At 41.6% G+C, this 21,496-nt stretch overlaps 2 protein-coding genes across 2 annotated transcripts in view; one reads left to right on the top strand and one right to left on the bottom strand.

Annotated features, from left to right (window-relative positions):
* Window positions 1–21,496, bottom strand: part of focad (focadhesin) — an 80,529-nt gene that overhangs the window by 58,340 nt on the left and 693 nt on the right. The window contains exons 2-5 of the mRNA XM_056259264.1: window positions 19,436–19,520; window positions 19,146–19,220; window positions 16,391–16,545; window positions 4,526–4,624 (exon numbers count right to left, since the gene is read on the bottom strand). Of these exons, the coding sequence (XP_056115239.1) occupies window positions 4,526–4,624; window positions 16,391–16,545; window positions 19,146–19,220; window positions 19,436–19,492 (386 nt within the window). The 5' untranslated portion in view covers window positions 19,493–19,520. The remainder of the gene's footprint in view (window positions 1–4,525; window positions 4,625–16,390; window positions 16,546–19,145; window positions 19,221–19,435; window positions 19,521–21,496) is intronic.
* mllt3 (MLLT3 super elongation complex subunit) overlaps window positions 20,903–21,496 on the top strand; it is a 69,338-nt gene continuing 68,744 nt past the window's right edge. Inside the window, exon 1 of the mRNA XM_056259275.1 lies at window positions 20,903–21,141. The gene's annotated coding sequence lies outside the window, so the exon portion shown is untranslated. The remainder of the gene's footprint in view (window positions 21,142–21,496) is intronic.

Below are 21,496 nucleotides of genomic sequence, written 5' to 3'. Positions count from 1 at the left end.
GTTTGAGCCTACAGAAGTTGGACTGAATATACAGCACTCATAGTGAATGAAATGCATTTTATGTTATTTGGGTTGTGATTTGCACTCTGAATGGAAAGAGCTGGATTAAAATAATATCTAAAAAAACAAAAACAAAATTATTAATACAAAGAAAATAATAGATAACATTTTCCTATGTTGGATGTGTGATTTTTTAAAATTTTTATATATATATAAAACAACATGCATTTGACCAGTCAGTGTATTTTGATTAGGAACAAATTGTTGTTATTTTTAAGTCTAAAAAAGAGTTTTGAATTAGTTTGAATCAGTCAAACAAGTTATTCACTGAATCTGTCAGTATTTACTGAATTAGCAACTTACATTAGGTTTTAGTAAAAAAGAAAAAAAGTAAAGAAATTATTACTTTTAGTCAGCAAGGCTTCAAAAAATTCATAATAAATAAATAAAGTGAGAGTAAAGAAATGTATAATGTTTCAAAACATTTCTATTTTAAATAAATGGTTTTATTAATCAAAACTTGTATTGATCAAAGAATCCTGAAAAAACAGTTTCCACAAAAAGTACTCAGCACAACTGTTTTCAACATTGATAATACTTAGAAATGTTTATTGAGCAGCAAATCAGCATATTATAATGATTTCTGAAGGATCATGTGACACTGAAGACTGGAGTAATGATGATGAAAAATAAATTATATTTAATGTTGTTATGATCAAACAAACACAGCCTCTGTGAGCCTAAGTATATTCCAAAACAGCATAGTTTTGTTTAGTATGCGGTTAAGAAACACAGACAAATTAAAAAGATATAGAGTTTGAGTTTTTCTGTGGAAAGAGTTGATTTATTTGTCTACAATCCCAACACAACCCCACCCTAACCCTGTCTGCTTCTGTTGGATATCTACAGTAAGTGGCTTTGTGACCCCAGAGCAGATTGCAGAGGATTCATCGAGCAGACGGACACAATGAGCACCAGTGGGCATCTTTCATTAATCCCAGAGCCCTCCCTCTGTGCCAACCCGTGCTAAAGGCCAAGCACCAATCCCAGGCCAGCACAGAGCCATCGACCCATTCATCTTCTCACCAGGGAGAAACTCGACAGAGGAGAGAAATTACATACCCGGTCATTTGATTCATTATAAAGTAACTTATCATAAGGGGTCATGTAGTCCAGGCTTAATTCACATAAATAACCAAACAAACAAAAAATTCAGCATGATTCAGCATTTTGAATCGGTGTCGGGGCATCAGTGAGAGAGATCGATCTAAATGGCTCTTCAGTTTAGCAAATGAGTATGTGCATGAGATTAAAAGCGAAAGTGATGAAAAAAAGTCAAGACGAAACAGACAGAAGGCTGTTCTAATTTTACATCATCTTACCAGAGCATTAGGTAGGATCACGTGACACTGAAGATCTTACCCAAAATTTTGAACGGTAGTTCAACCCAAGAGGTCTTTATATTTATTTTAAAAAGTAGCGTAACATTAAAGGTGCAGGGAGCGATTTCTGAGAAACACAGACGAAACACTCCACTCATGAAGGGAGAGGAGAGAGAGTGAGCCAATCAGCAGTAGGGGGCGTGTCCACTCATGAGGGGGGGGGGGGGGAGGAGACAGAGTGAGCCAATCAGCAGTAGGGGGCGTGTCCACTCATGAAGGGAGAGGAGAGTGAGCCAATCAGCAGTAGGGGGCGTGTCCACTCATGAGGGGGCGGAGAGAGTGAGCCAATCAGCAGTAGGGGGCGTGTCCACTCATGAGGGGGGAGGAGAGAGAGTGAGCCAATCAGCAGTAGGGGGCGTGTCCACTCATGAGGGGGAGGAGAGAGAGCCAATCAGCAGCAGGGGGCGTGTCCACTCATGAGGGGGGAGGAGAGAGAGTGAGCCAATCAGCAGTAGGGGGCGTGTCCACTCATGAAGGGAGAGGAGAGTGAGCCAATCAGCAGTAGGGGGCGTGTCCACTCATGAGGGGGAGGAGAGAGAGTGAGCCAATCAGCAGTAGGGGGCGTGTCCACTCATGAGGGGGAGGAGAGAGAGTGAGCCAATCAGCAGTAGGGGGCGTGTCCACTCATGAGGGGGAGGAGAGAGAGTGAGCCAATCAGCAGTAGGGGGCGTGTCCACTCATGAGGGGGAGGAGAGAGAGTGAGCCAATCAGCAGTAGGGGGCGTGTCCACTCGTGAGGGGGGAGGAGAGAGAGTGAGCCAATCAGCAGTAGGGGGCGTGTCCACTCATGAGGGGGAGGAGAGTGAGCCAATCAGCAGTAGGGGGCGTGTCCACTCATGACAGGGGAAGAGAGAGAGTGAGCCAATCAGCAGCAGGGGGCGTGTCCACTCATGAGGGGGGGAGGAGACAGAGTGAGCCAATCAGCAGTAGGGGGCGTGTCCACTCATGAAGGGAGAGGAGAGTGAGCCAATCAGCGGTAGGGGGCGTGTCCACTCATGAGGGGGAGGAGAGAGTGAGCCAATCAGCAGTAGGGGGCGTGTCCACTCATGAGGGGGGAGGAGAGAGAGTGAGCCAATCAGCAGTAGGGGGCGTGTCCACTCATGAGGGGGAGGAGAGAGAGAGCCAATCAGCAGTAGGGGGCGTGTCCACTCATGAAGAGAGAGGAGAGTGAGCCAATCAGCAGTAGGGGGCGTGTCCACTCATGAGGGGGAGGAGAGAGAGTGAGCCAATCAGCAGTAGGGGGCGTGTCCACTCATGAGGGGGGAGGAGAGAGTGAGCCAATCAGCAGTAGGGGGCGTGTCCACTCATGAGGGGGGAGGAGAGAGTGAGCCAATCAGCAGTAGGGGGCGTGTCCACTCATGAGGGGGAGGAGAGAGAGTGAGCCAATCAGCAGTAGGGGGCGTGTCCACTCATGAGGGGGGAGGAGAGAGAGTGAGCCAATCAGCAGTAGGGGGCGTGTCCACTCATGAGGGGGAGGAGAGAGAGTGAGCCAATCAGCAGTAGGGGGCGTGTCCACTCATGAGGGGGGAGGAGAGAGAGGGAGCCAATCAGCAGTAGCAAAGTCCTTTTAGGCAAGTCATGCCACTCGGCCGCCATCTTGGCAACGCCTCCGGGCAGCTATTTCCGACTAACAAGACCAGGCTCCTATCTAAATGAATGGGCAGAGAGTCAGAACTGCAGTTTAGTGGTCACCGGGACATAAAAACTGCATGTATAGAAACAGCAGTAAATTATGATAAAAATCGCTGAAAAAGTATGATGACTTTGCCCCAAAAGAAGATTTAAAAAACCTTTTTCCCCACAGGTTATACTTTTACTACGCATGCGCAAGGGTTCACGACACCAACTTCATTTACGTCTCTATCCAGAATGCCGGTGTCGTGCTCTACAGCAAATACTTAGAATGTAAGGTAACATATTTGTGGTCGATATAAAATGCTTTAACTACTGTAACAAGGTTCAGATGTTATGGGAAGAAGGAGGCAGGAACCGGCGAACATTCAACCATTTTAATAAATAAACAAATACAAAAATGGAAGTATGCCAGCAGCCCCGCACGAGCTGCTGGCCACACAAAACAGAAACAAAACACAACATAAAATCAGGCCTGTTCCTCTCTCGATCTCCATGTCGTCGCTCCACCTTTTATGCCTCCGCTCCTCCGTGAGAGATACGAGACCGATGCGTCGCGCAGGTGCCGCTCATCAGTAATCACGCCACCGGCCTCACGCAGCTCTCTCACGTCCCTCGTCCTCGACCTGCTCGCCACGACTACCTTGGTAGTCCGGTGTTTTCGCGTTATCACCGTCTTCCATGTGGATTCCATCTGATCTTGCACACAACACCATGGCACAAAACAACTCGCTGTCGCCAAATCGTCTCCGCTGTCGCAAACCTCAACTGTGCGCATGCGTCAGTGGAACCAGACGATAGGCTTAAATGTTTCCCGGCTTGACTGTTAAAAGCAGACGATTGGCTTTCCAGCGGGAGGGGCGGGACATATGCATACAACCGCCATCTTTGACGTTACGGGTTTTCCCTATATAGTTGTATTGAGGATTGAGGAAGTGGCATGTCTCTATATAAATAGTCTCTGGCAGTAGTGAGTAACATTGCGTTTGCTTTGTTTCACAGAATCAAGATATGCTGTTGTTGTAATGTTAGCAGGACAGTTTGAGTGTCATTGTTTGTCTTGCGACTAATAACGAACTCTTGCTTGTATTTACTCTTATGTACTGTATGTTAACTTTTTGTTCTTCCTTGTCGTTCGTTCATCATCTTCACTTTTTTCGCGAAGCATTATTTTGCTTTGCTTTAGATAATAAAGAGACATCTAGCCGTGCATTGCGTGTTGGGGGCGGAGCAATGAAGGGAGGGGCGTGTTTGTTTGGTCTGATTTCAAATAACAACAGTGTTTCTCAGAAATCGCTTACTGCACCTTTAAATTCTGTTGCCAATTCTCGTTACATCATTTTGTATGCTTAAAATACAAGGCAAGACAGTGTTTTAAAAAACAACAACATCGTGACTTTTCTGGGTTTAGAGCAAGTGGCAGCAGCTGTTGCTCTTGGAAAGGGCACTCACCTAATTGAATATGGACAGGTGAAGCTTGCTCCGCTATCCCGCTGACTTGCCTGGATCTGCAGCAGCTTCCCGACCACTTTGATCAGCCCTTGAACATTCCTGCCCAGGCAAGAAACAAAACAGTTAGCATCAGCAGATACTACCCAAGAAAAACCATGGACCCATAATCCATCAGTGAAGCGCATATCATTTGACATTATATGATCCAAAACAGTAGTATGCAACATTGTTTTAGCTTGAGGGCATGTGACCACAGTTACTTTGCATTTTAACCCAATATTGCAGAAAAATCTTAGATCCTGGCAATCTGAACAAATAACGAATATCAAATACTTTTTGATATTACTTCCAGTTTTCTTATAAGACTGGAAACAGAAGGTCAAGCCAAGAGCATTACTAGTTTGTGGCATACAATGTGTATGCACATTTTAACCAATGTAAGAGGTCATTTGGGTCTTTAATTCATACTTTGCACAGTATACATACTATGGTAGGATGCTATTCCGAATGTAGCTAATGACATATCGGGATGCAAGATACAAAGCTCCCATTCCTTACGAATACAGGGGGAGTGTTTCTCATACATTATAAATCAGCTCTGGGTGACAACATGTGCCGTGTTTTCTTTCATCCCTCCTTCTCGACTCTCTCAAGTCTGACTGTACGTTTCTCAGTTCCTATGGGTTTGATTACTGTATATTTTACCAGAAGGGGAAAACATAACTCCACAGTGAAAGGAAATTCATCTTACCGGCTTTCATCTAGGCTCTTTCGTGAGCCTGGTACGCACTGTGCATAGCAAAGCCGTAACATGCTCCAGTTTTCAGCAGCATATGTACCAAATATCTGCTTATTGATGGATTTTATGGGAATATGTGCATGCAGGCTCAGATCTTGCTGAAAATAAATATGCTACTTACTACAATAGTGATTCAAAAGCTCCAAATAAAGTCTACAAAATGTTGTCAAAGTACTCACTCAGGCAATGCAAGTTTGAGTCCAACTCACAATATTTTGTGAATATTTCATGTCTTTTGTATACTCTCCTAATTAAATCAGTAAAGAATTATTCAGAAAAATGCTGAGGTTATTGACACAAGAAGCCCTTGTGGCTTTAACAGCACAAAGAATGTTTCCATACCTGAATAAATAATCAATCAATCAACAAGTACATAAAGTAAGCAATCAATAGTATAAGATATGAAGTACATAAGTAAATAAATAAAAGTAAATAAAACCTAAATAACTAATTATTCTCGCATTTTTCATGTGCTTAACTTTAAAGAAAAAGTTTGCCCAAAAATCAAAATTCTGTCATTATTTACTCACCTTCATGTTGTTATTTTTTTCCCGTGGAACACAAAGGTAGATATTTTAATCTTTACACCACAGCAGCAGTTCATAGTGATTAATGGCTGGCAAACTTCAAAAAGCACCAAAAAAGCAGCACAAAAGTAGTCCATAAGACGTACAGACGTGGCTTCAGAAGACTTGGAATCATAGTGTAGTCATATTGACTATTTTTATGCTGCGTTATGGCGTTTTTCTCCTTTCTGGAGCTTGACAGTCTCTGGTAGTAAGGCATAGCGATTTATCAAAAATATCTGCTTCTGTGTTCCACTGAAAAAAAAACAGCATACAGGTCTGGAATAACATGGTAAATAATGACAGAATGTTTATTTTTGGGGGAACTATTCCTTTAAAATTCAGGGCTGTATGATGAAAGGGTACATTGTGTGGGTAGCTGCTCCATGCGATGGTGATGACAGCAGCAGCCGTGTGTGTGTGTGTGTGTGTGTGTGTGTTGGAGACACATGAGCTGACTGATGGAGCAGAGGCTGCATGTTTTTCTGAATATGCAGATGTGCACCCTCAGTCTGCTGCTGATCTTCATCCAAGAGTCCAACTCAAAGGGAAAAGGAAACATGTGGGCGGATAACTGAGGTAATCCTCTAAAAACCCAATACACTAACCACATTATAGCAGCAATAAAAGCATCTGTTTGTTTGTGCTTCGGGCTTAGAGTTGATTTTAGCATGATTTAAAGTGCCCATGAAATCAAAAGTGAAGTTTTTTGGCTTTTAGTATGAATATGTTAGACTTACTGTTATCTTTAAGCTAGTGTGCTACAAAACAATGACAAAATTCGCACTTTGAAGATATAAGCTTTCAAAACTCAGTTTCTCACTTCCGCCAATATGAATCATGTTTTTGATGACATCACTCTGCAAGCGCCCCGCCCCCTACAGTATAAATAGATGCTGTGGCTGAAATCGGTCACTTGTTCACACATGTACTATTTTCTACATGGTGAATTGGCACATAGCTTATGACAAAACAATTCTAGAGGTTTAAAGAGGTGATCAAATAAGTTTTGTGACCATTTATGCACTAATGCACTCCAAAAAGTTAGATTTAACTTAGATTTAAGCGTTTAAACTTTGCAGAGAATATAACCTCGTCTTAAATTATAAATACTACCTGAAACAGACTTGCAGGTAGCAAATATGAAATGTAACATTTGATTACTGGATTTACAGAAATCATTTCACTTTTAAGAAGTGTTTTCTGAACATTGCATATCTTGACGGGTGAACCGGTAATATTTGATATAACAGGAGGATTGTACGGTGGCCAAGAGAGCTCAAAGCGATGCAACTGAAGCAAATACATGCAAATAGAAAAAAACACATGCAAATAAATAAAAAAACGCGTGCAAATAGAAAACAACATGCAAATAGAAAAAAAACCACCTCCAAATTAAAAAAAAACATCATCAGTTTCACAACACACGTGTGCTCCAAATACAGAAACAATAACACAGACCACAACGGAAATGTTTCCAGGGTAAGCAAATAAGTGACGAACCCGGCTGGGACGTGCTTATTGCTCGTGAGCTTCCCTATGCCCTACTACCTTCGAAGGGCAGATTGCAGAGCCCTTAAAGTGGGACTTTGGAGTGAACAGGGCTCTAGTGTGCTGTTAGGCAGCTGTGTGGAACGCAGTTGATGAAGGAGCAACGAAAGACAACGTAATTCGCTACGTCCGACAAACAAACTTCATCTGGGCTCTGGTATCAACATGGCTTATGCTGTGACAGCTCTTCCTGCTGAAATTTTATGAAACTTTTATAAAGCAGCAAATAAAGTGTCCGATAGAAGTAGGCAAAAGGGGCTGCAATATACGTTCGAAGGCTATATTATATTCACGACATATACAGGTGAAACGCAAGGAACAACAAGGCATCCAAATAGAGGCAAAAGCATACCGGTCACAGTCAAAAAATGAACCACCGCATATCCTACTAATCGAGACGGAGGCTGGGACTAACAATATCAAGGAGCAACACTGTTCATGCAAAGCTGGGTAGGTCTCTATTCACTTCTATAATCGTTATTACAAAGCAAACGGACTACGCGAGTATAACGTTGTATTTATTAGCAGCGTGTGCTAGACGACACTTGTCAGGATTTGACTTCGGGTTTGGGAAGGGAAAAAAAACGGACACCCCCCTCCAACCTCTCTGGGAAACGCGTATGTGTGTCACAAATGCCCCAGGCACAACGTTTAACCATATTTTTTATAAAACTACGACGGTAATAGCCTGCCGAGACCAAAAATATGAGACGCCTGTGTTAAAGTCAATAGGCTTTATGCACAGCTTCACTACTTCCTGAACTTCAGCCAGCCCTTTGTTTCCTGTCTGTCATTATTGGACAAACTGATTAATCCAGGTGTGCCTGATTATTGTTACTGAGGCCAGGCACACCTGAATTAATCAGTTTGTCCAATAATGACAGACAGGAAACAAAGGGCTGGCTGAAGTTCAGGAAGTAGTGAAGCTGTGCATAAAGCCAAGTCAATGGAGCGCTGTGAAAAAGTGTCGGACCACTATGGGAGCTCGTTCTTGGCTGTGCTGTGATTGGTCAATCTACATTCTAGGGTGTGGCTTAGCCAAAGGCGAATTCCTCATTATTTTCACCTGGGATGTTCCCATGACAACGCAGCATGGCGTCCATCAGCTGAAGAGCTGTTCTTACCACAGAAATATAATGCTGTTAACATAACGGTTGCAAATACATTTTTATTTTTACTTTACAAAAAAGCTTTTAAAATATGCGTGTATGTGTGTCTCAACTTTAAAACTTTGGACCCTACATTACCTAACATTTCTTATGGAACTTTTCCTTATGAAAATTTAAACATAACATGAAACAATTTGTACAGTGTAACTGATGAAAGATAAATATCTTTCCTTCATGTTCTTCTTCTCTATCTTTTTTATTGATTTATTTTAGTTTTCAGCTCATTGTTCTTTTCTCATTTGTATTCTGATGACATTGAACATGTTGTTAATACATTTTGTATATTGGATATCAGCACCCCTGTCATTGACGAAAGGAGGGCTTGCACAGTTAGTGATGAACATATTCATACTTGTGAACCCGGTCAGGCTAACCAGCATAAGAGAGAAAAGAACCTCAACGGGCATAGGCCTGGAGTTAGATGGCCAAGAGCTTGTGAGAAAACTGCATGGGACACGGTAAACACAGATCTATGCTTTGCATTGGAAAGATTAACTGGTACAGTTGAAAAGAAGCTGGATAAATTTGGGGACATCATTTACGCATATGGAAGTGAGAGGTTTGGTGTGGAAAAAAGGAAGGAAAAGGTACAAACTACTCCTGGAATGTCTAGACGGCAGCAGAAAATTGAAGGGTTAGTTAGAGAAAGGAGACAGCTGAGGAAGCAATGGAAAAGAGCAGAACAAAGTCAGAAAGAGGGACTCAATCTCTTACAAAGGGCCATAAAAGATAAGCTGGCAACATTACGCAGAGCTGAGCGCCTACGGAAACGCTACAAAAAGAAGGAACGTGCGAGGGCTAATTTCTATAAAGACCCATTCAAATTCGTCAAGAAGTTATTCACCAGTGAGAAGAATGGCACTTTAAAAACATCTAGGATTGAGCTAGAGATATTTGGAGGACACGCATACAGATGCAAAAAGGCATGAGCCTATGTCAATTCCATCAGACATACCACCCATCAACCCACCAGAATACCAAATGGAGGTCTGTGCACCTAAGTGGAAAGAGGTAGAGCAGGCTGTGAGAAAGGCAAGGGCTTCTTCATCTCCAGGGCCTAATGAAGTTCCGTACAGAGTGTACAAGAGTGCTTCAGGAGTTCTGCGAATTCTGTGGAAATTAATAAAAGTGGCATGGGAAAAACAGGTTGTACCTAGAGCATGGCGCAGAGCAGGTGGAGTCTTTATACCTAAAGAAAAAGATGCTACAAGCATCAGTCAGTTTCGTCCTATTTCACTATTAAATGTTGAGGGTAAGATTTTCTTCAGCATTATTGCCCAGAGATTGTCCACCTACCTGTTAAAGAATGGCTTCATTGACACCTCAGTTCAAAAAGCGGGCATTCCAGGGTTCTCAGGATGCTTAGAACACATCAATGTTATCTGGCAACGAATTCAGTCAGCTAAAAAGGAGAGGAAGGAGCTCCATGTGACATTCCTGGATTTGGCTAATGCATATGGTTCAGTGCCACATGAGCTTCTATGGGCAGCATTTGATTTTTTCAGAGTACCAATGTAAATAACAAATTTAGTGAAAGCCTATTTTGGAGATTTGCAATTCAGTTTCTCAACTCCAAAATTCAGCACTGCATGGCAATGCCTAGAGGTTGGAATAATGGCAGGATGCACCATTTCTCCACTGGCTTTTTCTCCACTGGCATCAAGATGGGTAGTAGGAGGAGAGCGCTTGGCTTCTGGGATGCGACTACCACCAATCAGAGCATACATGGATGACATGACAACCATGACTACAACAGTAGCCTGCACTAATCGGTTATTGGGGAAGTTAACAGATAATATTGAATGGGCACAAATGCAATTTAAGCCCCTCTAAATCAAGGAGCATCTCGATAGTTAAAGGAAAGGTAGTAGATAAAACATTCTTCATTAATGGTGAGACAATACCAACAGTTTCTGAGAAGCCAGTGAAGAGTCTTGGGAGATGGTACGATGGGGATCTAAAGGACACAGTTCGGGTGGGAGAAGTTAGACGACAAGCAGTGGAAGGGTTGAAGAGCATAAACAGCTGTGCTCTACCTGGCAAACTAAAACTCAGTTTGGTCTACTGCCGAGGTTGCTGTGGCCACTGACCGTGTACGACGTTTCTTTGACAACAGTGGATAAGCTGGAAGCGTTGATAAGTTCATACATCAGGAAATGGTTGGGAGTTCCACGCTGCCTCAGCAGAGTGGGACTTTATAGTAAAGGAATATTGCAGCTGCCAGTCTCTGTTTTAACCGAGGAGTTTAAAGCCTAGTTCACACTACAGGATTATAAGCCCGATTTAAGCCCGATTTGCAAATCGTTGAGCTCGCCGACAGGTCAGGGTGTTATCGCGTGCAAATCGCGGGGGATTAGCGGACGATGGTCGCTCGCCAATCTGTTAGTATGAAAGAGCCAACAACGCATCAAAGACGCTCGCTGACGCCTCGCAGACGCGTCGCCGAGCCCAGAAAAATATCTAGCATGCTAGATATCCAGAGCTGTCGCCCGACTCAACCTCAGTGATGTCATGAGCTACAGCCAATCAGAGCAAGGCAAGGGTTGCTCCAATCAGAGCAAGGCATGGGTCTTCGTCTTCTTCGCTGGGTATTAGCGCGCATGATGTTTCTCGTCATTTCCGGTTCGTTTTATCGCGTGATTTTTTGTGACAAAACGTGGTTTGTAGACAAGATTGAATCGTTGGGTGACAGAGTTGTTGTCAACTCGTGTAGTGCGTTACCTCCTGTTGCGGATCAATCACGTTGTGTCGTGTGGTGTGAACAGCTCAACAACTTGAACACTCCTGATTTCACAGAGAGCAAGTCATGTAGTGTGAACCGGACAGTTCAGCCCGACGTTTTAAAATCATGTAGTGTGAACTAGGCTTTAGTGTGCCAAGGTCAGACTGGAAATGACCTTAGTAGAGTCACGCGACAAATGTGTAAGGGAGGCAGCCCCTGTGTTAAAAACGGGTAGAAAGTGGTCAGCAAAGAAATCTGTAGTAGAGGCAAAGGCTGCCCTTCAAATTAGGGATATCGTGGGACAGGTACAGAAGAGGGGGTTTTGGGCTCAGTTTTGCTCCTCCTAAATGGCACAAGGCAGGCCCAGCTCAAAGGAGGAAGCTGGTAGTCAACGAGGTGCGACAGCAGGAGGAGAGGATGAGGTGTATAAAGGCCATTTCCCAGGCCAAGCAGGGAGAGTGGATGAGATGGGAGAGTGTGGAACAACGTAAGATGGGCTGGCAAGACCTTTGGTCAATGGAAGAGAGTAGGATCAGTTTCCTTATTAGGTCAACATATGATGTTCTCCCATCACCGCAGAACCTAAACCTCTGGGTAGGAGAGGATCCATCTTGTCCTTTGTGTTCATCACCTGCCACATTAAGGCACATTTTGACAGGATGTAAGGTGGCTCTTAGCCAAGGTCGGTTTACTTGGCGCCATGACCAAGTATTGCGATGTTTGGCTTTAGCATTAGAAGGCAAGCGTAACATGACCAATAAGTTGCCACCTGTTCTAGCAAGACATTACACGCAGAAGACAATATTCCTCCGCCCAGGCGAGCAACCACCAAGAAAGGTGTTAACACCAATTCTCGCCCAGGACAACTGGAAGCTGCTAGGGACTGGAAGATGCTGGCTGATCTTGATCAACCTGAGATTGCCACCACTAACCTACGACCAGATATTGTTTTGTGGTCTGGATCAGCACGCATTGTTCAACTGATAGAGTTAACAGTGCCATGGGAGGATGCGGTAGATGAGGCATATGAGAGGAAGAAACTGCGGTATGCTCATCTGGCCACTGAAGCAGAACAGCGAGGATGGAGAGTCCAGGTTTATCCAGTGGAAGTGGGTTGTCGAGGTTTTGTGGCACACTCTACAACCCGGTTCCTCAGAGACATCGGATTCAGCGGCCAAGAGTTGCGTCGCACAGTAAAGAACTTATCTGAAGCAGCAGAAAGGAGCAGCAACTGGCTGTGGTTGAGACGGAAAGATTCTAGCTGGCTGTGTGCAGGCCGCCACGCTACGGTTTCGTAGAATTCTTGAAAACTTGGAGAGTCTGTTGGTTTATTTGTATACGTTCCTGTGGATATTGCGTGAATGACGGGTGGTTGGGCAGATATTGTGTTTTGCGGTAGGTGGTATGCCATACGGAACCGTTGTCCACTGAAACTGCATATTAACGCACCAGTGGGGCTCGACAGCCTTAGTCAAACGGGTTGGCGCGTATGGTCGGGTTGCGGAGAGATTGTGAGATTGTGGTTAGGTCTCAGCAGCAGGAGGGATGTAGAGGTCAGTAAGCTGGGCTGAGTTGAGTGGGGGACGGAGGGGAGTGACTCTGGGACGCCAGAGTCACTGTCGAGCCCTCTTGAGGTGTCGTGGGCTAGTCGACGAAACACTGAGGACGGAAGGTGCCCACTTGAAGACCCTAGAGATGTCCCCTACTCGGCTCAATCCAGACGGTTGTCGTGCTGGTCCTGTAGTTGCAGCCGTCGCGTGTGCTGACGCGCCAAGTACACTGCAGCCGTTAACGCCGGACAGAAGGGGAGTCACACCACCATATGGAAAGAAGCGTAAATGGATGGAGAAGCATAGTTTACTGTAAAGCTACGTCTTAGTTTTGCTTATCTTGGCGAAAGCCGAGTACAAATCAGCATGAAGTTTTAACATCTACTCTCGTGTAATGGAAATCAAGGTGTATGTCATAAAAATGTCATCTCTGTATGTTTTGCAAAAATAAATAAATACATAAAGTAGAATTTCAAGCTTTAAGCACCAGCACGTCCCAGCCGGGTTCGTCACTTATTTGGTTCCCGTTTCTGTATTTGTGTTGTGAGCTTTTGCAGCGCGTTTCTGTATTTGGTGGTGTTGTGAGTATTTGGAGCACACGCGTGTTGTGAAATTGATGAAGATGTTTTCTTAATTTGCGGGTGTTTTTTTCTATTTGCGGGTGTTTTTTTCTATTTGCATGCGTTTTTTTCTATTTGCATGCGTTTTCTTCAGTTTGCAGCGCATTGAGCTTTCTCGGCCACCGTAGGATTGATATTTAGATCAATAGGCACGGGCGGTAATACTGGACAACGTGGAATTTTTTGCACAGCCATACTTGTTTGAACCAGAATACTGAGAACTATTAAGAGAATTACTAAGAACTGAGAGAGATTGAGGAAGCAGCGGCACGTCATCAAGCCTTAGGTAGACAGAAATTGTGGTGGTGTTCTTGTGTCATGAGATGACAACAGAAGTAGAGAGCCTCTGTTGTCATGAAAGAAACATTGCAATGCCACAACTCGAAGAAATCGATGAGGCAGCTCCCGAAAGTGACTGAAGCTACCACCCTTTCTTCATTGCTGAGCCCCAGATTTTAGCTTGCCACATCTATAAACTGGAAGCGAAACGTTGTTTCGTGTTTCATCGAAATCACCAGCAATTGTGATTACCGTAGTTTTCCTCTAGCTTAAACAGTAGAGCGTTGGCGCTTGCAATGCCAAGGTCATGGGTTTGATTCCCAGGGAAAGCAAGAACTGATAAGAATGTAAAATGTGTACCTTGAAATGCAATGCAAGTCGGTTTGGATAAAAGCGTCTGCCAAATGCAGAAATGTTAAATGTTTTAAACAGCTTTAGACATTGCAGAATGAGCTCAGGACCGTTTGCCAAGGTTGTGGATTAGAGGTAAAAATGTTGTAAATAATGTTCAGTTTCTTGCATAGACAAATCATTTGGCTTCTTAGGACCTCAATGTATCGTCAGGAGCCACACAGGTATTAATTTTGTTTCGTCTGCATGTGTTTTTTTTTTTACTCTCAAAGTGACGGTAGCCATTGACTTCTACTATATCAATCACTGAGGAACACGGTTTCAGCTAAAAAATCTTTTTTACTGTTCTCCTGGAGGTAAAAGTCATCTACATCTAGGACGGCCTGAGGGTAAGTAAATGAAAAACAAATTTGTGTTTTTGGGTGAACTATTATCCATTTAATATTTAAAATAATTACATTAATGTATATTCAAATAGAAATTGACATAATATTACTGTTTACTGTGTTTTTGATCAAATAAATGCAGCCTTGGTAAGTATAAAAAACTTCTTCCAAAAATATTTTTTAAAATCATACCGCCCCCAAACTCTCATTTCAAAATACATGAGAATACAATGGTTATTTTTTTTAAATCCTCTTCTGTGGTAATTTGCATCATCTACAAAACCAATGGAGTCAACAATTAGCCAACCTCCATGCGATCAACACAATAATCACCAGCCATTAAGCACTTTTTGGACTGTAAGTACATAGTTGTCAGTGTGATGTTGGAAACACCATGTTAATGATAGCCAAATTAGAGAATTTCTAAAGAGCTTGAATACATAACAGTATAACTAAAAATATGCCAGCTTCCCAGCATGATAACTATTATTTGTATGCCTCTGCTGTTCTTGTTAAATTAATAAAAGATTGCCGTTTCCACATTTGCTAGTTTGTTTTACACAAATGATAGTTATAAATACAGTTCTCTAACGTATAAATGTACTGTTCAAATGTACAAAGCAACAAAGTCAAAACTCTTCTGGGAAATACAAATACATAATACGACATATAGTTGTCTTTGCTTACTGAACTGGGAGAAGAGGGAGTATTTTAACATTGAAATTACTCATCACTTTTAATCTGATGCTATGATGTGTAATTGGTCACTATTTAAATAAAAAAAACTCTTTCAAAGACTAATTCCAGAGTTAAGAGAAGGGAGAGGCCAGTGCCTGAGGAGTCTGATAAGATACCCTCAGGGCTTGACAGGGTGGGAAGGGTGTGTCATTTAAAAATGCATCTGGAGCCACCTTTGACACTATAATATGGGCTTAAAAATGTGTCAAAGGCCCTTGTTTACACCTGGTATTAAGATGCGTTTTGGACGATCAGATCACAAGTAGACGAGGGAGACACATTCCCGTGTACACCTGGTGTTGTAATCCGTCTATTTTGTCCACTTTCAACCGAGGGGAGAGTCTATGGGCGGGTAAATGTACAGGCTTTTCAAGATCTTTTGATCGAATGGATGAAATAAGCTCACTCAATTTATAGATGAACACGACCGGAGACGACGGAAAAACATTCAGAGAGCAGCAGCTTTCGCTCACAAGACCACGCTGAACGATGTGAGTGTTAGAAATCAGGAATTATGAGACAACATTGTGTACTGTACTGTTGTACTGTTGGGGACATTTAATATTCAATTATAGTATTGATCTGCCTTACTTACGGTGGACGTTGATGCAATTTTCTTCTAGAAACAAACTTTGTTGTATTATTTTCATGTTATCACTGTGAAGCTGCTTTGATACAATCTGTATTGTAAAAAGCGCTATATAAATAAAGGTGACTTGACTTGACTGTACGTTTTTCATCTTCAAACCAAACTTGGCTCTTCAGCCGACAAAGTTTAAATCCCGTCTGGCAAGAGCTCTTCCCATAATGTTACGCATTAGGTCAGTAGGCCGAGAGTAGACGGTCTTTTGTGCCTGTTTGAACACATCCGACCACATGAGCGTTTACACTACGAAAGCAAATGCATTTTCGACTAGCCTACCTCTGGAAGTGGTCGAAAGCGGACAAGCTCAAAACGATTTAGCGTCGTCCACTTGTGATCAGATTGACGAAAACACTTCTTAATGCCAGAAAACAGGGCCAATGAAACGGCATCGAGTCAGAGATTTTTAAATTGTGGATGAAATGGGATGATAATCTGAATTAGCTGGTGAGAGCCATGTGCATGTCTCACAGCAGTGAACAGAAGCATACCGTGCCGAGGGCAGGAGGTTAAGGGTGGTGTTGAGCACATACGGCAGATCTGCATGTCCCTGTTCCACGAGAAGCACCAAAGCGTCACAGCAGGCCGAGCGGACGACAGTACTATCACTGCTGCACTGCTCCCACAGAGACTCCAGCGCTGGCCCCTGGTGACATACAACACAAGCTCAACATGCAAACCATTACACACCAGTCAATGTTAGTGATGTTGTAAAAGTGTATCATTAACTGTCTGGAAATACTAAAAAGCACATATTTCCTTTAAATGGAGACAAATTCCACGACATATTTACTTTGTAATAGAGATGCACCAATAATACATTTCTCTGCTGATACCCATTATTCAGAACGATATCTGCCGATACCGATAGTTGAAACAAAAACGCAACAGGGAAATGCCACAGGGAACCCTCTCATTGGGTCCATAACTATAATATTGGAGATTAAAATTAACAACAGAGCCCAAACTATTTATTTTCTGATATTTTCTGGTTGAAACACTGATTGAGAGATTACATGAGACATGATTAATTTCGGTAAGTTGTTCTGCATCTTTCCACATACCTTCTGATGTTCATGCATGTTTTTTCATGCTATAACTTATATTATTATATTAACTTATATTAAGTGGAAAAACAACGATCTGTCACGTCACATTTAAAAGCGTCAAAATTGAATTTTGTGAAAAAACGGACTGCATTTGAAAGCTGAGACGTTGTTTCTTATCAGAAGTAACAAAGCCCTTTGTGATTATTGGATGAAAGGCGAGCTTTTCAAGAGAAATTTTCTTCACACACAGTTTGAGTTGCAGTCTGACACATTTTTCGCCCCCTTTTGATTGACAGGTAATAATCTGCCCTGATCATCGGCTGTAATACTGCCCGATTACTGACCAATATAATTTTCCAAACTCAAAACTTTTTCCGTACTCACTAAGATTTTATTTAAATGTGATAAACACCAAAAAACAACAGCAGAAAAGTCCTTGTATTTCAGATATCCAAGATCCAACGCATCACAGCCCACCTTTACATGTCAACCACAGCTATTTAGCATTCAGCTTCTGGGCTTCAATGTCATGAATAAATTAGCGATGCACCGACATTTTGTCAATTTTATAATGAAATTCAAACAATAAATGTCAGATCGCTGTTGCGGCCTCAGTTCAAGCTGCCTGAAACCATCATCTCTTTCTCTTTACAACTATAGCACAACCTAAAAATGATTGAATCAGAAAGTATGTTTAAAGAAACTGAAATGTATCAGGTCTCAAAAAAAAAAGCTTCAACCCTGGAAAGATGTCAATAAAACAACTTGTAAACACTGTCACGTAATGTTACATTTGCCTCAGGAAAGACATTCTATATCCATATAACTCGTTAGTACGCTAGAAAACTATAACTGGAGGAGCATTTTGCTCAATAAATGCACTATTACCTTACCTATTGTCTTCATTGTTTAATAAAAAATGTCTCTTTGGCAGCCTGTCTGAAAGTCCTGTCCTTAAAGGGATACTCCACTTTTTTTGTAAATAGGCTCATTTTACAACTCCCGCAGAGTTAAACTGTTGAGTTTTACCGTTTTTGAATCCATTCAGCCGATCTCCGGTTCTGGCGGTACCACTTTTAGCATAGCTTAGCATACATCATTGAAGTGGACAAGACCATTAGCATTTCTAAAGAAAAATGACCAAAGAGTTTTGATATTTTTCCTATTTAAAATTTGACTCTTCTGTAGTTACATCGTGCACTAAGACCGACGGAAAATGTAAAGTTGCGATTTTCTAGGCTGATATGGCTTGGAACTATACTCTCATTCCTGCGTAGTAATCAAGAAACTTCACTGCCGTACCATGAGTGCAGCAGGCGTAATGATATGACGCAGCGCCTGAAAATAGGCCACCTTTTGCAACACAACGGAACTATTTTCAGGCGCTGCGTCATATCATTACGCCTGCTGCTCTCATGGTACGGCAGTGAAGGTTCTTGATTATTACGCAGGAATGAGAGTATAGTTCCTAGCCATATCAGCCTAGAAAATCGCAACTTTACATTTTCCGTCGGTCTTAGTGCACAATGTAACTACAGAAGAGTCAAGTTTTAAATAGGAAAAATATCAAAACTCTTTGGTCATTTTTTTTTGAGAAATGCTAATGGTCTTGTCCACTTCAATGATGTATGCTAAGCTATGCTAAAAGTGGTACCGCCAGAACCGGAGATCGGCTGAATGGATTCAAAAACAGTAAAACTCAACAGTTTAACTCTGGGGGAGTTGTAAAATGAGCCTATTTCCAAAAAAAGTGGAGTATCCCTTTAAAGGGATAGTTCATTTACTTACCCTCATGTTTCTTTCTTCCGTTGAACACAAAAGAAGATATTTTAAAGAATGTTGGTAATCAAACAGTTGATGGACCCCATTGACTTCCATAGTAGGAAAAAAAAAACATGTGATCAATGGCTTCGTCAACTGTTTGGTTACCAACATTCTTTAAAATATCTTGTTTTGTGTTCAACAGAAGAAAGAAACTCATACAGGTTTAGAACAACATGAGGGAGAGTAAATGATGACAGAATTTTTATTTTTGGGTGAACTCTCCCTTTAGGAAGCAGCTACATACACAAACAAATGCATGTTTTGAATGACTGGACAAAGCACTCTTACTTATTGTATGTAAAGTGGGAATAGACATAGAAGTCTTAAATGTGTCCTAAGTGTGATGTGATATGTCCCTTATATGACGACTTACTTTAGTGGTAGTCTGACAAATCCTTTCATTTTGGCCTTTCTCTTTCAACACTGCAGTGACCAGCGTCCTCACAGCCTAGAATTAAAAAGCCAAAATGCAACAAATCTGGTTCTTCACATGCCTTCAGCAAACTAGATTTGATCGAAATTAAACTTTCACAGGAATGGATTTCTACAAGCCAGACACGTTTGGCAGGAAAGATTCAAATTTCATTGAAATTACTGTAGAACCCACGTTCCCACGTTGTACCTCTAAATACTTAAATCATCTGTCTTTTCTGAGTGCTTTACCTGAGCTTGAATGAGGGAGCTGGGGAACTCAAACCTTGTCTTCAAAGTTTCAGTCATCTCCAGAAATCACGAATGATGCCCCATTCTAAAAGCAAACATCATATGGAAAATGTCATTTAGTCACCATAAAAAGGCATTCACAGCCAATTATACTTGCAAAATTGTCATAGTTTTTAGTAAAACGGGACATTTAATGACCAAAAAAATATAGTACTTGATTTCATCTAATGGTATTTGATTGGATATTGGAACAAACAATAGTTTCTAGATGGCAGGATGGAGAGGAGGTGTTGAAAAGTAAAAGGGGCCGATGACGTTAGTTGTAAAGAAAACAAATTATCACATTAATAATAAATTAGGAAGCCAAACATTTCTTTTCGATGTCCGATGAATGGTGTACAAGTTCAGGAATGTACATTATGCTGCTACACTAGACAAAAGTTTGGGGTTGGTAAGACTTTTTAGTGTTCTTGTGAAAAAAAAACAGTAATATTGTGCAATATTTTAAAATGATTGTTTTCTAATTTAATAAGTAATTTATTCATGTGATGCAAAGCTGAATTTTCAGCATCATTACTCCGGTCTTCAGTGTCACATGATCCTTCAGAAATCACTCTAATATGCTGATTTGCTGCTCAAGAAACATTTAGCCTATTATTATCAATGTTGAAAACAGATGCACCCAAAAATGAAAATTCTGTCATCATGTCATTCCAAATAATGCAAAAAATTAATATATTTTTCAGGTTTCTTTGATGAATAGAAAGTTAAAAAGAACAGGAATCTTGTTTTAAAACATTATGAATCCATTTACTGTGCCCTTTGACCAAATTAATGCATTCTTTCCGAATAATAATATTAATTTCTTTCAAAATAAAAATAATCTTTATGTCCCCAAACTTTTGAATGGTAGTGTAAACTAAAACAAACTTTTGACTTCTTATTGAATTTAAAAGTCAAATTGGGAAGGAACAGAATTTCTTAAACGTGTGGAATGCAACATCGTGAGAAATGAAGTCATGGGATATTCAGAATCAACCCTCATTTCCTGAAATGAAGAAATTAACATGCAAACTGACATCATCTGTTAAAAAAAAAAAAAAAAAAAAAAAAAACAGCACAGCTGTGTATCTTCATCCTCACTCAGATCACAGGTGTCAAGGGATCAAACAGGTGCAACGGGACAAAAACCGCCTTCAGGGCAATACTATTAGACTGAAATTAGAATAACCCAACACCACTTCAAACTAACGTAATCTAAGGTGAAATTAAATAAAGGGGCTGAGACATATAGTCTGCCTGCATCTAAACTCAGAAGATACAACCATCTGACAGATGGCACTGGCGACCACATCAATGGGATGCATTATTCACAAGTGACTTCTGCCAAAGCTTCAATGTCCGTCCAGTTGCGGACCACCGACTTTGGCGTCTCATATGTTGTCTCGTATGGACTCTCGGCGTAGGGTAATGGGATTACCAGCCGTTCATTTGACTGACACTGGCTGATGGCCACTGCAGATTCAGGTTTATGCCACAGCACATGGGAGAAAGAGACAATGCAAGCCCTAAAATACTGCCCCTCCCCTCGTGGGACTGTTATCTGACAAGCACTGCGTGTGCGTGATGAAATACCTGCTGCGTTTCCATAAAGAGTGACAGTACAGAAGCTCTACTGACAGCAAAGAGTGGCTCGGGCAAATCAGGTAAGATTTGAAATTCATTGACTCAAGTCTGTTTATGGCTAAAGTATACAAGTCAGAAGTGCTCTTTTATTACAATAAAAGTGGATTTTTATGTTGTTGTAGATTGCAACTGAGTAATATTTTAGAGACAAAATCAAAATATCTCTCCACATTAGTTTAAGCTTCTTACTGTAGTTTCAGAGTTATTTGCATTCAGTAATGACAGATGATAAACAATGCATCGAGAAAATGCCACAAAAAAAGTTACAAAACTATTTTTAGTCATGTTTGACTAGTATTTTAAAATGGTCATCTTTTTTGTAGGTATGGTTTGTATATAAATGTCGGCAAACTAGTTGGTTGTTTTTATCTGATC

Source organism: Rhinichthys klamathensis, unplaced genomic scaffold (genome assembly GCF_029890125.1).
Source record: "Rhinichthys klamathensis goyatoka isolate OS25496 unplaced genomic scaffold, OSU_Roscu_1.1 h1tg000165l_1, whole genome shotgun sequence".
Lineage (NCBI taxonomy): Eukaryota > Metazoa > Chordata > Actinopteri > Cypriniformes > Leuciscidae > Rhinichthys > Rhinichthys klamathensis.
The sequence above is the reverse complement of the archived record's forward strand: the minus strand, read 5'-3'. Positions and strand labels throughout refer to the sequence as shown.